This window comes from Carcharhinus amblyrhynchos, chromosome 9, assembly GCF_965287045.1.
Source record: "Carcharhinus amblyrhynchos chromosome 9, sCarAmb.v2.hapA, whole genome shotgun sequence".
Taxonomy (NCBI): domain Eukaryota; kingdom Metazoa; phylum Chordata; class Chondrichthyes; order Carcharhiniformes; family Carcharhinidae; genus Carcharhinus; species Carcharhinus amblyrhynchos.
In genome coordinates this window covers 5,392,548-5,407,092 of record NC_137332.1, presented here as the reverse complement: position 1 = coordinate 5,407,092, position 14,545 = coordinate 5,392,548, and the positions used below count along the sequence as shown (strand labels likewise).

The 14,545-nt window shown below is 47.6% G+C and overlaps 1 protein-coding gene across 1 annotated transcript in view; it reads right to left on the bottom strand.

Annotated features, from left to right (window-relative positions):
• Positions 1-3,418: 3,418 nt before the first annotated feature.
• The window catches only part of LOC145348254 (di-N-acetylchitobiase-like), a 59,290-nt gene continuing 48,163 nt past the window's right edge, over positions 3,419-14,545 (bottom strand). The window contains exon 8 of the mRNA XM_080196455.1: positions 3,419-3,622. Coding sequence (XP_080052581.1) covers positions 3,419-3,622 — 204 coding nt within the window. The remainder of the gene's footprint in view (positions 3,623-14,545) is intronic.

The following is a 14,545-nucleotide window of genomic DNA, read 5'->3' as shown; positions in this document are numbered from 1 at the left end:
CACCATAGAAAACATTCTTTCTGGTTGTATCCCAGCTTGGTATGGGCTCCTGCTCTGCCAAAGAACGCAAGAAACTACAAAGAGTTGTGAATGAAGCCCAGTCCATCATGCAAACCAGCCTCCCGCCCACTGACACTGTGTACAATTCCCACAGCCTTGGAAAAGCATAATTAAGGATCTTACGCACCCTGGACATACTCTCTTCCACCTTTTTCCATCGGTGAAAAGATACAAAAGTCTGAGGACACACGCAATCGACTCAAGAACAGCTTCTTCCCTGCTGCCACCGGACTTTTGAATGAACCTGAAGGACTCTGAATAGTGTGGATGAACAGAGGGATCTAGGTGTATGTGTACATAGATCCCTGAAAGTTGGGAATCAAGTAGATAGGGTTGTTAAGAAGGCATACGGTGTCTCGGCGTTTATTGGTAGGGGGATTGAATTTAGGAGTCGCAGCGTCATGTTGCAACTGTACACAACTCTGGTGCGGCCGCACTTGGAGTACTGTGTGCAGTTCTGGTCCCCGCATTATAGGAAGGATGTGGAGGCTTTGGAGAGGGTGCAGAGGAGGTTTACCAGGATGTTGCCTGGTATGGAGGGGAGGTCCTATGAGGAGAGACTGAGGGATTTGGGGTTGTTTTCGCTAGAAAGAAGGCGGCTAAGAGGGGATCTTATTGAAACATATAAGATGATTAGAGGTTTGGATAGGGTGGATAGTGATAGCCTTTTTCCTCGGATGGAGAAAGCTAGCACGAGGGGGCATGGCTTTAAATTAAGGGGGGTTAGTTATAGGACGGATGTCAGGGGTAGGTTCTTTACCCAGAGGGTGGTGAGGGACTGGAATGCCCTGCCTGCTGCAGTTGTAAATGCGCCTAGTTTGGGGGCATTTAAGAGATCCGTGGATAGGTTTATGGATGAAAAGGGATTGGTTTAGATTAGTGGGTCATTGTTTTTTAACTGGTCGGCGCAACATCGTGGGCCGAAGGGCCTGTTCTGCGCTGTAATGTTCTATGTTCTAACCTACTTGCATCCTAGCTATGACTGTAACACTACATTCTCCGTCTCTCCTTTCTTTCTCTATGTGTGGTGTGCTTTATCTGTATGGCGCGCAAGAAAAAAATCCCAAAATTGTCCCAAAAAATTCTAAATGTTGAATTCATTTGAAAACTGGAGTAAATCCTGTTGGTTTTTGTTCAGTGGGAGTTCAGAGAAGAATCTCTCATGCTTTGGGCACTGCAAAGCAGTCTGGAGTACAGTGGGCAAGGCCTATTCCTGCTGGAGAGGCCGGCAACACAGCACAGAATGAGCCCTTGTGCATGCACCGATCTGTCAGTGTCGAGATCGGCACATACACAGTAACCCCCATTTGCTGGTCTCTCAATCGCTGGCTCTCAATCCCACAACACCAACTCTCTGAACTCCTCAAGGCCCGATCGCTGGCCTCCCGAACATCCCTCGTCCAGTCTTGACCCCCTCCCGCTCCTCCTGGGCCACACATTCTGCAGCCACCACCCCCCCCCCGCACCCCCCACCTCCACTCAGTGCCAACACCCCCCCCTGCTTCTACCAATATTGATACTGAAAGGGTGCAGAGGAGGTTTACCAGGATGTTCCCGGGTAATGGTGGGAAGGTCTTATGAGGAAAGGCTGAGGGACTTGAGATTGTTTTCATTAGAGAGAAGAAGGTTAAGAGGTGACCTAACTGAGGCATACAAAATGATCAGGATTAGATAGGGTGGACAGTGAGAGTCTTTTTCCTCGGATGGTGATGGCTAGAACGAGGGGACAGAGCTTTAAATTAAGGGGTGATAATTATAGGATGGATGTCAGAGGTAGGTTCTTTACTCAGAGGGTAGTAAGGGCGTGGAATGCCCTGCCTGCAGCAGTTGTGGACTCGCCAACTTTAAGGGCGTTCAAATGATCAGTGGATAGGCATATGGATAACATTGGAATAGTTTAGGTTAGAGGGTCATTAGATTGGTTCCACTGGTCGGCGCAACATTGAGGGCTGAAGGGCCTGTACTGCGCTGTAATGTTCTATGTTCTGTGATACAGCCCCACAACCCTGACTGCCCCCCTCCCCAACCACCCGTCGCTGCCCCCCACCATCCCTATAGCTAGCCCCAATCGCTGGCCTTCCTCCCTCACACCGATCCTGACTGCAGAGTGGCGGCCAGCCACCAGGCCCAACAGGCTCTGCCCTTTAGACCCTTCCGCCCTGGCACGACCTGATGCCTGGTGTGCAATGCCAAGGCGCCCCTGGGCATTGACATTTTTGACCCTTGCGCAGTTCCAGAAGGGGGAAGGCTGGCACTGCCACGGTGCCAATGCCCAGGGGGCATACCCCCCCAGTGGCCTGTTCTCTGGGTGGGGGCCTGATTACCCTTCCTCACCCCAGCAGGGTTGGGCTGCCAGTTGCCCGAAAGTGGGGAGCTGTTGTAAACCCCGCTGGAGTGAAATACTCCTGGCCGGGGCCCACATCTTTCAGTTCAGTTCAGCTCATCACATTTGAAATGTATTTAAATTAGAATTGAAATGAATTGTGGGGCTCCGTGCCTATTCCAGGCATGGTGCTGATGGCGCTGGATACCCAGCCTCCCACAGACCGGGCGTCACCTAAATCTCTCGGCCCGCAGTGCTAACATTTTAGCAGAGTGGGGTGGAACAATCGCACCCCAATACTTCTTACCGAATACTAATATATGTGATAATAATAAATCAAATCAAATCAAACTAGAGAGACCAGCATATCAGTTCCCTGTTGGTGGGGACCTCCTGTGACCTTCACTGGTGAGGACATCCACGGGAGGGTCTTAAGTGAGCCCAGACGACTGTATCTGGGGCTCGCAAATCATATTAAAATCAGTTCACACCCATCTAAATCAGCCTTGCACCCTTCCTGGATGTGAGGTGACTGTGACGGCAGAATGGCGCTGATTACACTGCGAGAGGTGAGAAATCAGACACGAACCCGATTTTTTTTTGCCTCTGACCCGACCGTACCAGCTTGCCAGGCTGATTGACCGGTAAGATTGCCCCCCTCGGTCTCAGGGGTCACTGAATATTTTTTAAGGCTGGCACAGGTAGATCGAAGGTTATTGGGGTTAGATGGGGAAAATGGGACTCAACACAAACAGATTGGCCATAGTCTTATCAAATGGCGGAGCAGGCTCGATGGGCCCAATGGCCTACTTTGCTCCTCTTGGTATTTTTGTATGTTCAGGTGAAGTGACCAGATCTTGTCGTGCTACTCACATTAATACATTTGCTGTCCACTGATTAGGAATTCACTCATTAGCGACAATGTTAAATCAGTTCACCAGATCTGTATGAGTTTGTTTATTAATGTTGGAAGCAATCTCATTTTCTGTTGCATTTTCTAGCAAAACAAATTACATCATATGCAGATTAAATGATTCAATTTCTCCATTTTCTCCTCACAGGACACAGAGCTTGCCACATTTCTTCAGTTTGCAGTTTTGCTAATGGATGAACACTGTAATCTAGGCTATTTCCATACCAGCAAGCTATACCACCGAGATTTAATTTCCTTATGAGCGTTGACCTTAACGAGATGCTCTCTGGATCATCATACCAGACCTCGTGAAATGTATTGTTAACCTGCCATAAAAAATCAAAGGAGTTACACGGATAGGTGACACTTTTGGATCAATGTAACATTCCAGACATCTGAAAAAGCATTATTTAAACAACAATAAATTCTGACTTGTATTAAAAGATACACTTACAGATACTAATTATTGACCCAGCGACAATACTAATTATTGACCCAGCAACACAGGGCAGCATGGTAGCACAGTGGTTAGCACTGCTGCTTCACAGCTCCAGGGTCCTGGGTTCGATTCCCGGCTCGGGTCACTGTCTGTGTGGAGTTTGCACATTCTCCTCGTGTCTGCGTGGGTTTCCTCTGGGTACTCCGGTTTCCTCCCGCAGTCCAAAGATGTGCGGGGTTAGGTTGATTGGCCGTGCTAAGAAATCACCCCTTAGTGCCCAGGGATGCGTAGGTTAGAGGGATTAGTGGGTATAATATGTAGGGATATGGGGCTAGGGCCTGGGTGGGATTGTGTTTGGTGCGGACTTGATGGGCCGAAGGGCCTCTTTCTGCACTGTAAGGTTCTATGATAACTTTTCATTAACCAATACTGAGGTTTCCTTTATAAAGTTACAAAGTTTCCTACGGCTTCACTTTGAAAAAAATAACCCGCATCAAAAAATAAAAAATATAACTTGGAGTAGGCCTGTTGGTCCTCCAAGCTAACTCTGCTAGTCAGCAAGACTGTGGTTGACCTTTCACCTCAGCTCCACTTCCTGCAGTTTCCCCTTTCCCTCAATGACTTTTTCCTGAACCAATCTAGCCAACTTTTGTTATATAACTTCTCAGACAACAATATCCTTCCTAATTTAGGGAGACCAGACCTGTGCACACATCTTTCAATCTGCCCTGATTGCAACTGTACAGGGCACTGGTGAGGCCGCAGCTGGAGTACTGTGTGCAGTTTTGGTCGCCGCACTTGCGCAAGGATATTTTGGCCTTGGAGGGAGCGCAGAGGAGGTTCACTAGGCTGATACCGGAGTTGAGGGGGTTGAGCTATGAAGAGAGGCTGAATAGACTGGGCTTGTACTCGTTAGAGTTTAGAAGGATGAGGGGGGATCTTATTGAGACGTATAAGATGATGAAGGGGATGGATAGGGTAGAGGTGGAGAGGTTCTTCCCGCTCAGAAAGGACAGCAGGACTAGAGGGCACAGCCTTAAGATAAAGGGGGGGACAGTTTAGAACAGAGTTGAGGAGGAACTTCTTCACTCAAAGGGTGGTGAATCTCTGGAATTCTCTGCCCGTTGAAGTGGTGGAGGCTACCTCGCTAAATATATTTAAGACGCGGGTAGGTAGGTTTTTGATAGGCAAGGGGATTAAGGGTTATGGGGAGAAAGCGGGAAAGTGGAACTGAGCCACTTCAGATCAGCCATGATCTTATTGAATGGCAGGGCAGGCTCGAGGGGCTAGATGGCCTACTCCTGCTCCTATTTCTTATGTTCTTATGCCCTCACAAATACCCAACAGAATTACTGGAATACTTATTTACATTTATACTAAGGTCCCCTGGTAATAGGGTGGCATCACCAATGCCAGGTATAATTGCCAAAAGGCTTCTTTACATTTTTCATATGCCTATGCATCATGTCGGGCACAATTCTCCAGCAGAAACATGGCACAATTCCTGACAGGTCATTCAGCATAATCTGGATCACAAACCTCCTCCAGTTAGTCATTTTTTTGAAGGGTGGGTGTGTTTTCCACAGTGAATGAGAGGCGCGGGATCTATAGACACTGGTGGATGCCCCAACTCAAAATGAGGTTCGAATGGTCCATTACCTCCTTAATCTAGGTTCAGTGTCCACCCTCCCCTTCCCCCCCACCCCCTCTCCCATGTCTGGCATCAGGCCCCGCTCCACACCCAACAGCGGTGTCTAACAACACTCAATGCTGGTATCACGCCCCCGCCTCAATGAGTGAGATTCTGCCATGGGATTGCCAAAGGAACCCCGCCTTCGGGTGCCATCCCCTCCAGTGCCCTTTGCGGTGCCACTGGGACAATGCCAGTTGGGTACTGTCCGGTTGGCCCTGCCATGTCAGGTGGGGCTGGGAGCTGTGTTAGCGTGCTGCGGAAAGTTGCAGGGTGCAGTTGGTTGCAATGGCCTTTGCACACCTGGGTGTGGTCACCGGGATGGGTCCCCGTTTTCGGATACTAATAGTAATTCCCGCTAGCATGTGGGAGCATCTGACATTCCTAGGGAATTGAGCTTAAAACTGATTTAGATTATTAGTTTTTGTGAATGTGGTTCATGCCCTCGCTGGACGTGAATATGTCACTGGCCAGGGACAGGGAGAATCTCAAAATGAGATCTCCCCATCACAAACCCCATTGAGGTCCCTCTCACAAGAGTCAGCAGCAATAACAGGATTTGTTCCTGTGCTTGTGGGGAATCACCCCCATCATTTTCTTTCCCAACCTGCATATGATTCACGCTCAAGGACACAAAGGTTCCCAGCCTCTCACCGTTCAAAACATGTTCTACTTTTAGTTTTTCTCATCATTCAAGAAGGCGTATGGTGTACTGGCCTTCATTAATTGAGGGATTGAGTTTAGGAGTCGGGAGGTAATGCTGCAACTTTATAAGACCCTTGTCAGACCCCACTCGGAGTACTGTGCGCAGTTCTGGTCGCCTCACTACAGGAAGGACGTGGAAGCTATTGCGAGGGTGCAGAGGAGATTTACAAGGATGTTGCCGGGATTGGGAGGTATGCCTTATGAGGATAGGTTGAGGGAGCTAGGTCTCTTCTCCCTGGAGAGACGAAGGTTGAGAGGCGACCTGATAGAGGTTTATAAAATGTTGAGAGGTATAGATAGGGTGGATTCTCGGAGGCTATTTCCCAGGGCTGAAATGGTCGCTACAAGAGGACACAAGTTTAAGGTGCTGGGAAGCAAGTACAGAGGAGATGTTAGGGGTAAGTTTTTCACTCAGAGGGTGGTGAGTGAGTGGAATTGGCTGCCGTCGGTGGTGGTAGAGGCGAACTTGCTGGGGTCTTTTAAAAGACTTCTGGATGAGTATATGGGATTTAATGGGATTGGGAGTTACAGATAGTTCTTTGGCCTGGTAGGTAGGGATATGATCGGCGCAACTTGTGGGCCGAAGGGCCTGTTTGCGCTGTAGTGTTCTATGTTCTATTCTTCCATGTTCTTGCCCACTCACTCAATCTGTCTACATTCTTCTCAGCCTCTTAGCTTCCTTCTTATCACTTACTTTCTCAACTGACTTCACAGTGTTAGCAAACAAAAGAGAGAATGATGGAAAATCTCAGCAGGTTGGGCAGCATCTGTAAGGAGAGAAAAAAGCTGACGTTCCGAGTCCAGATGACCCTTTTCAGAGCTAAAAGGCATAGAAAGTGGAAGATGTTTATACTGTAGGGTGAGGGAATAAAAGATGAGTCACCTCCTTTGCTTCCCCTTTTCCTCTTTTTGTCAATTTTACTTCTCTCCCATCCATTACGCAATCACCTACATCTTCATCTGTCACAGCTTACACTCTGCTTCCAGCTTCTCTACCGCTTAGCCATTCACATCTTTTATCTCTCTATGTGCTGCCATTAGCAGCCTTTACCCTTGTTTCTGTGTCTATGCCTTATCTTTCATTCTCTCACCCTGCAGTATAAATATCTCCCACTTTCTATGCCTTTTATCTTTGACAAAGGGTGGTCTGAACTCGGAACATCAGCGCTTTTCCCTCCTTACAGATGCTGCCAGACCTGCTGAGGTTTTCCAACATTTTTCTTCTGGTTTCAGATTCCAGCATCCGCTGTAACTTGCTCTTATAGCATCAGCAAACTTGGACGTGTTACACTCAGTGTTCTCATCTAAGTCCTCCCAGCACAGTATTGGTCTCCTTATTTAGGGAAGACCATAAATACATTGGAAGTAGTTGAGTGAAGGTTTGGTAAACAAAAAAGTGGACAGGCTAGACTTGTGTCGGTTTGAGTTTAGAAGAGTGAGAGGCGACTTGATTGAAATATATAAGATCCAGAGGGCCCTTGACAGAATGGGGAGGGTCTTCCATCTTGTTGGAGAATTGCAGGGGAAATTGGGTGGCCCTGAATCAGCATTCACATCACACCACCCGTCAAGCCGTGATTAAAATCCAGGGAATTCAACGATCCGACAAGCAAACTGAAGTTCCCAAAATTCCCAATAAACCACAACTAAATCCACCAGCGACATGAATTCCTGTAGATCCCTCAGCATCAGACCACTCTCTATGGTTGAGTGACACTCAACACTGAGGGCTAACATCCTACAACAGAGAGAGCCAGAGATGGAGAAAATTTTGAATGCTAGACAAGTTGGATTCTGGCAAGTGCGAAGCAGATGTGTCCAAGTCCATGTCCTGGGCAAGGATAAGGGGTACCCGACCCTGGCTCTGGGAGAAAGGGGAAGGGGTACATGCCGTGGTGCGGGAGGTGGGCTGGACACGTTTGAGACGCCTGTCAACCACACTGGGTGGGAAAACACAATTAAGGAAAAAGGAAGACATGATAACAAAGCAGTTTTGCAAAATAGCATCATCAGAACATATGTGACGGAGGTAAAGAAACTGACAAAATGGGCTGGAGTGCTTTCAGGATGGGGGGGTGTGAAGAGCTGTTATTATCCAGTTCCCTGGATGTAACTGTCTCCTCTTTACATGGATGTTCAATCCCTCTGGAACTCCATTCCCCACAAGGATGGTTTGAGGGCTCTCTGCTTCTTCCTTGAACAAAGGCCTGAACAATCCCCATCCACCAGCGCTCTCCACCATCTGTCTGGACTTGTCCTTTCTCTGAACAATTTCTCCTTTGACCTGTCTCACTTCCTCCAAAAGAAAGCTGTGGCTGTGGGTATCTGTATGTATCCCAGTTTTTCCGATCTCTTTATGGGATATGTGGAACATTCTTTGATGCAATCCTATTCCAGCACCCTCCCATAATTCTTTCACCAGTACATTAACGCTTGTTTAGTAGTTTGTGTTCTGGTCTGGACCTGGAGAAATTTCTCAATTTTGCTTCCAATTTCCATCCCACTATCACCTTCACATGATCTATCTCCGACACTATCCTTCCCTTTGTTGATCTCTTTGTTTCCATTTCAGGTGATGGACTGTCCACCAGTATCTAATACAAGCCCACTGACTCCCATAGCTATTTTGATGACAGCTCTTCACACTCCATGTCCTGTAAGGACTCCGTCCCTTTCTCTCGGTTCCTTTTCCTCCATTGCAAAACTGTTCCAATAATTCCACTTCCCAGTCAGCGCTGCTGACGTCTTCTTTCTTTCTCAAACGTGGTTTCCCACCCCTGCGGTTGGCGGGAATCTCAACCATGTTTCAGGTGCCTTGAAGTGTTTGAAGTCATGACGTCTACCTGAGCGAATTTACTCCGCTCCCCCTCTTCCGAAACAAGCAGAGAATTAACCCATTCTGTACCCAGACAGGATGGATCTTTGTGTTAAAATGCTTGCAGTAGTTTTAAGACATAAAATCAAAAATCTACCAGGAAGGGGGAGAACGTGTAGTGGGGAGATACAGAAGGTGAAATGGGAATGCGTGTTTCATGGTGGGAATTATTATACTGCCATAATGCATCCTAGTTGAAAGGTGTGACATGGATTTGTACAAAGAACAATACAGCACAGGGACAGGCCCTTCGGCCCTCCAAGCCTGCGCTGCTCATGAGCCCAACTAGACCATTCGTTTGTATCCCTCCATTCCCAGTCTGCTCATGTGGCTATCTAGACAAGTCTAAAATGATCCCAGTGTGTCCGCCTCAACCAGCTTGCTTGGCAGTGCATTCCAGGCCCCCACCACCCTCTGTGTAAAATACACAGTGTAGTTCTGAACATAAAGCACTCCCTGTTGTAAATTTTGAATATGGGAAGTTTGAAAACTGTATTTGATGCCAGATGGGCGAACAGAGAGAGTCTGTCCACAGCACTGAATTGACAGGTGAATATCATTCGAGATGTGGGAAATTATTTGATGGAATAAATGAGAAAAGAAAATGGGCAGGGTAATAAAAGATATATTATAGAGGAGTTGATAGTAAACAGAGGAGGACAGAACTCAAAGTGGGATTCATTGAGTACAAGAAAACATTTAAAGGGATTCCAGGAAATAGAATGTAGTTTAGGTGATAGCTATGGATGAAGGAAAAAAGTTTTCTTAAAAGAAAGGAGAGATAGGATAGACAGTAATGTACAGTTGAAAGCCCAAAAACACTTTTTTCTGAGTTTGGGATGATTCTGACATTAAAAAAATGTGCTGTAAGCAAGTTATCTTAATCAGATGATGTTACTTAAGATAAGAACAATCAAAATAAGTTATGGCCTGTGATCAAATTGATTTAAGAACATAAGAAATAGGAGCAGGAGTAGGCCATCTGGCCCTTCGAGCCTGCCCCGCCATTCAATAAGATCATGGCTGATCTGTCGTGGCTCAGTTCCACTTTCCCGCCCTCTCCCCATAACCCTTAATCCCCTCTCTTATCAAGAACCCATCAACCCGCTTCTTAAAAATATTTAGCGAGGCAGCCTCCACCACTTCAACGGGCAGAGAATTCCAGAGATTCACCACCCTTTGAGTGAAGAAGTTCCTCCTCAACTCCGTTCTAAACCGCCCCCCCTTTATCTTGAGGCTGTGCCCCCTAGTCCTACTGTCTTTTTTGAGCGGGAAGAGTCTCTCCACCTCTATCCTATCCATCCCATTCATCATCTTATACGTCTCAATGAGATCTCCCCTCATTCTTCTAAACTCTAACGAGTACAAGCCTAGTTTATTCAGCCTCTCCTCATAGCTCAACCCCCTCAACTCCGGCATCAGCCTAGTAAACCTCCTCTGCACTCCCTCCAAGGCCAAAATATCCTTGCGCAGGTGCGGCGCCCAAAACTGCACACAGTTCTCCAGCTGCGGCTTCACCAATGCCCTATACAGCAGCAGCAAGACCTCCCTACTTTTATATTCAATCCCCCTCGCTATGAAGGCCAGCATCCCATTCGCCTTCCTGACCACCTGCTGCACCTGCAGGCTGGGTTTTTGCGACTCATGCACAAGGACCCCGAGGTCCCTCTGCACCGTCGCCTGCTGCAGTTTTTCGCCACGTAAGTAATAGTCCTTCCTACCATTCTTCCTACCAAAGTGGACCACCTCACACTTGCCAACATTAAATTCCATTTGCCATTTCCTGGCCCATTCGCCCAGCCTATCTAGATCCTTCTGCAGACTCTCTACACCCTCCGCACAATTTGCCTTTCCCCCAATCTTGGTGTCATCAGCAAATTTCGACACCCTACACTCGGTTCCCTCCTCCAGATCATCTATATAAATGGTAAATAGCTGAGGCCCCAGCACCGACCCCTGGGGCACCCCACTCGTCACCAACCGCCAATCCGAATAGCACCCATTGACCCCCACTCTCTGCCTCCTATTTGACAACCAATCCTCTATCCACGCTAACACCCTACCCCCAACTCCGTGTCCTCTGACCTTCTGCAGTAACCTCTTGTGAGGTACCTTATCAAACGCCTTCTGAAAATCCAGAAAGACCACATCCACCGGCTCTCTTCTATCCACCGCCCTAGACACATCCTCATAGAACTCCAGTAAATTTGTCAGACACGACTTCCCTTTAATGAAACCGTGTTGTGTCTGCCCTATCAAGCAATTCCCTTCAAGATGCCTCGCAATTTCCTCCTTAATGACGGATTCTAACATTTTACCTACCACAGACGTTAAACTAACCGGCCTATAATTCCCCGCCTTTTGCCTGGCACCCTTCTTAAACAACGGCGTAACATTAGCCGTTTTCCAATCTTCCGGCACTTCCCCGGAATCCAGCGACGTCTGGAAAATAACCACCAAGGCATCCACTATAACCTCCGCCATTTCTTTCAGAACCCTCGGATGCATTCCATCCGGTCCTGGGGACTTGTCCACAATCAGCCCCTCCAGTCTGTCGCGCACCACCTCTCTAGTAACAGTAATGTCATTAAGACCCTCCAGTCCTACCACCTTTCCATCGCTAACACCCGGCAAATTATTCACGTCCTCCTCCGTGAAGACAGAAACAAAAAAGTTATTCAAGACCTTAGCCATATCCCCATCCCCTACCACTAGGTCCCCTTTCTCATCCTCTAAGGGACCAACGTTCACCCTAGCCAGCCTCTTCCTTTTTATATATTTATAAAAACTCTTGCTATCCTTTTTTATATTAAGCGCTAGCCCAGCTTCATAGCTTCTTCTACCCTCCTTTATCAACTTTTTTGTCAATCTTTGTTGACATTTAAACCTTTCCCAATCCTCTTCTCGCCCACTGCTCTTAGCTACTCTAAATTCCTCCGCTTTTAATTTAACACTTTCCTTCACCTCCTTCGTTATCCACGGCTTATTACCTCTCTTCCTACTGTCCTTTTTAACCATCGGAATAAATTTCTGCTGAGCACCAAGAAAGATCTCCTTAAAGATCCTCCACTGCTCCTCAGCAGACCTACCTTCCAACGCGCTCCCCCAGTCCACATTCGCCAATTCTTCTCTCATCCTACCATACTCCCCTCTATTCAAACAAAGGACGCGTGTCCGGGAACCCACTTTCTCCTCCTCCATCTGCAACAGAAACTCCACCATACAATGATCACTCTCTCCAAGAGGATCCTTCACCGCAAGGTCCCTAATTCTACCCGCCTCATTACATAGCACCAGATCCAAGATAGCTCGCTCCCTCGTCGGCTCCAACACACACTGTTCCAGGAAACTATCCCGGCAGCATTCCAAGAACTCCTCCTCGAGCCCACCTCGTAAAGATGTTATTATGTTATAGAATTCGGGAAAAAAAGATTCCAGAGGACTGGGGGAATGTTATTTGTTTACAAAGGTTTTTCATCGGGAAAAGGCTAAGGCAAGTATTGAAGATTTTTTAACTTTTGTCGGAATTTTGTGGAAGATCGTGTCCAAGTATAAAACCCTTACAGGACTTAAGTTGCGCATGTTTTATTGATGTCTTTTCTTTTAATCCACAGGTGATTTGGTCTGCCTTGTTGTCCAAGGAGGGGCATACACACGATGGATCGTGCGAGGTCTGCTCTTGGATGTTGCTTCGAGAGTTGCCTTGTGTTTCACGTCGTCAGTGTACGCTTAAACTGGACCATCTAACGGGCAACACGACAGCTCAGTGACTATCACTGTTTGCTGTGCAGATACATGGAATTGGGCCGGTGTCTGTGGGAGTTTGCACATTCTCCCCGTGCTTGCGTGGGTTTTCTCCGGGTGCCCCGGTTTCCTCCCACACCCCAAAAATGTGCTCTTAGGCTGACTGGTGTAACAAATTGTCCCTAAATTAGTCATCCCTCAATCTGGTTATGGTTCCTTTATTGTGGAGTCCAATAGGCGTAGACAAAGGCCATAGGTAGAAGAGGGCACTCACAATGTTAAAATGGTGGCGCGGGCTCGTTGGGCCGAAGGGCCCGTTTCCCGTGCTGTGTTGTTCTTTGTTCTTTGACTTGATAAAGGGAGGAAGGGCTAGTCAGGAAAAGGTAAAGTGGGGAGATGCAAAAGTGCAAACTTTTTCAGATTTGAAGTAAACTTTAGTGACAGCCCCAGCTCACCAAACCATTCCACATTTTCTGTGAAGAAAATGATGGAACACAGACAGCTGTCGTTGCTCAGTGGCATGGGGACAGATTGAGACCAGTTAGACTCCACTCAGTTAGACTCAGTTACCAGAGGGATGTTTCTGCGTGATCCGCAGGACTCTGTACTGGGACCTCTGCTATTTGTGATATATATAAATGATTTGGAAGGAGGTGTAACTGGTGTGATCAGTAAGTTTGTGGACAACACAAAGATTGCCGGACTTGCGGATAGCGATGAACATTGTCAGAGAATACAGCAGGATATAGACAGGCTGGAAAATTGGGCGGAGGAATGGCAGATGGAATTTAATCCAGATAAATGCGAAGCGATGCATTTTGGTAGAACTAATGTAGGGGGGAGCGATACAATAAATGGCAGAACTGTCAAGAGTATAGACACACAGAGGGGCCTGGATGTGCAAGTCCACAGATTCTTGAAGGTGGCAGCACAGGTGGAGAAGGTGGTGAAGAAGGCATAAGGCATGCTTGCCTTTATAGGACAGGGCGTCGAGTATAAAAATTGGCGTCTGATGTTACAGCTGTATAGAACGTTTGCTAGGCCACGTTTGGAGTACTGCGTCCAGTTCTGGTCGCCACACTACCAGAAGGACGTGGAGGCTTCGGAGAGAGTGAAGAAAAGGTTTACCAGGATGTTGCCTGGTATGGAGGGTCTTAGCTATGAGAAGAGATTGAATAAACTGGAGTTGTTCTCCCTGGAAAGACAGAGAATGAGGGGAGACCTAATAGAGGTGTTGAAAATTATGAAGGGCATAGATAGGGTGAACAGTGGGAAGCTTTTTCCCAGGTCGGAGGTGATAAACACGAGGGGTCGCAGGTTCAAGGTGAGGGGGGCGAGGTTTAACTCAGATATCAGAGGGACGTTTTTTACTCAGAGGGTGGTGGGGGTCTGGAATGCACTGCCAAGCAGGGTGGTGGAGGCAGACACGCTGGGATCATTTAAGACTTACCTGGATAGTCACATGAGCAGACTGGGAATGGAGGGATACAAACAAATGGTCTAGTTGGACCAATGAGGGGTGCAGGCTTGGAGGGCCAAAGGGCCTGTTTGCTGTGCTGTACTGTTCTTTGTTCTTTTGGATGCTTCGGTGTGTGAGGACACTAGCTTGCGCCTCCTGGCCGATTAGTGTGCTGGAGCCCCTCAACTTAATGGGTAAAATAATCCTCCGTAGCCCACGTACTACTGTCCAGCTCCTAGAAGCGGGAAGATTGAAAGGGGTCACTGATGGGAGAATCTCTTACTGGGAGATAAGCATGTGGTGATCAGCAGAGATGTCAGGGGAAACCCAGCAGGGG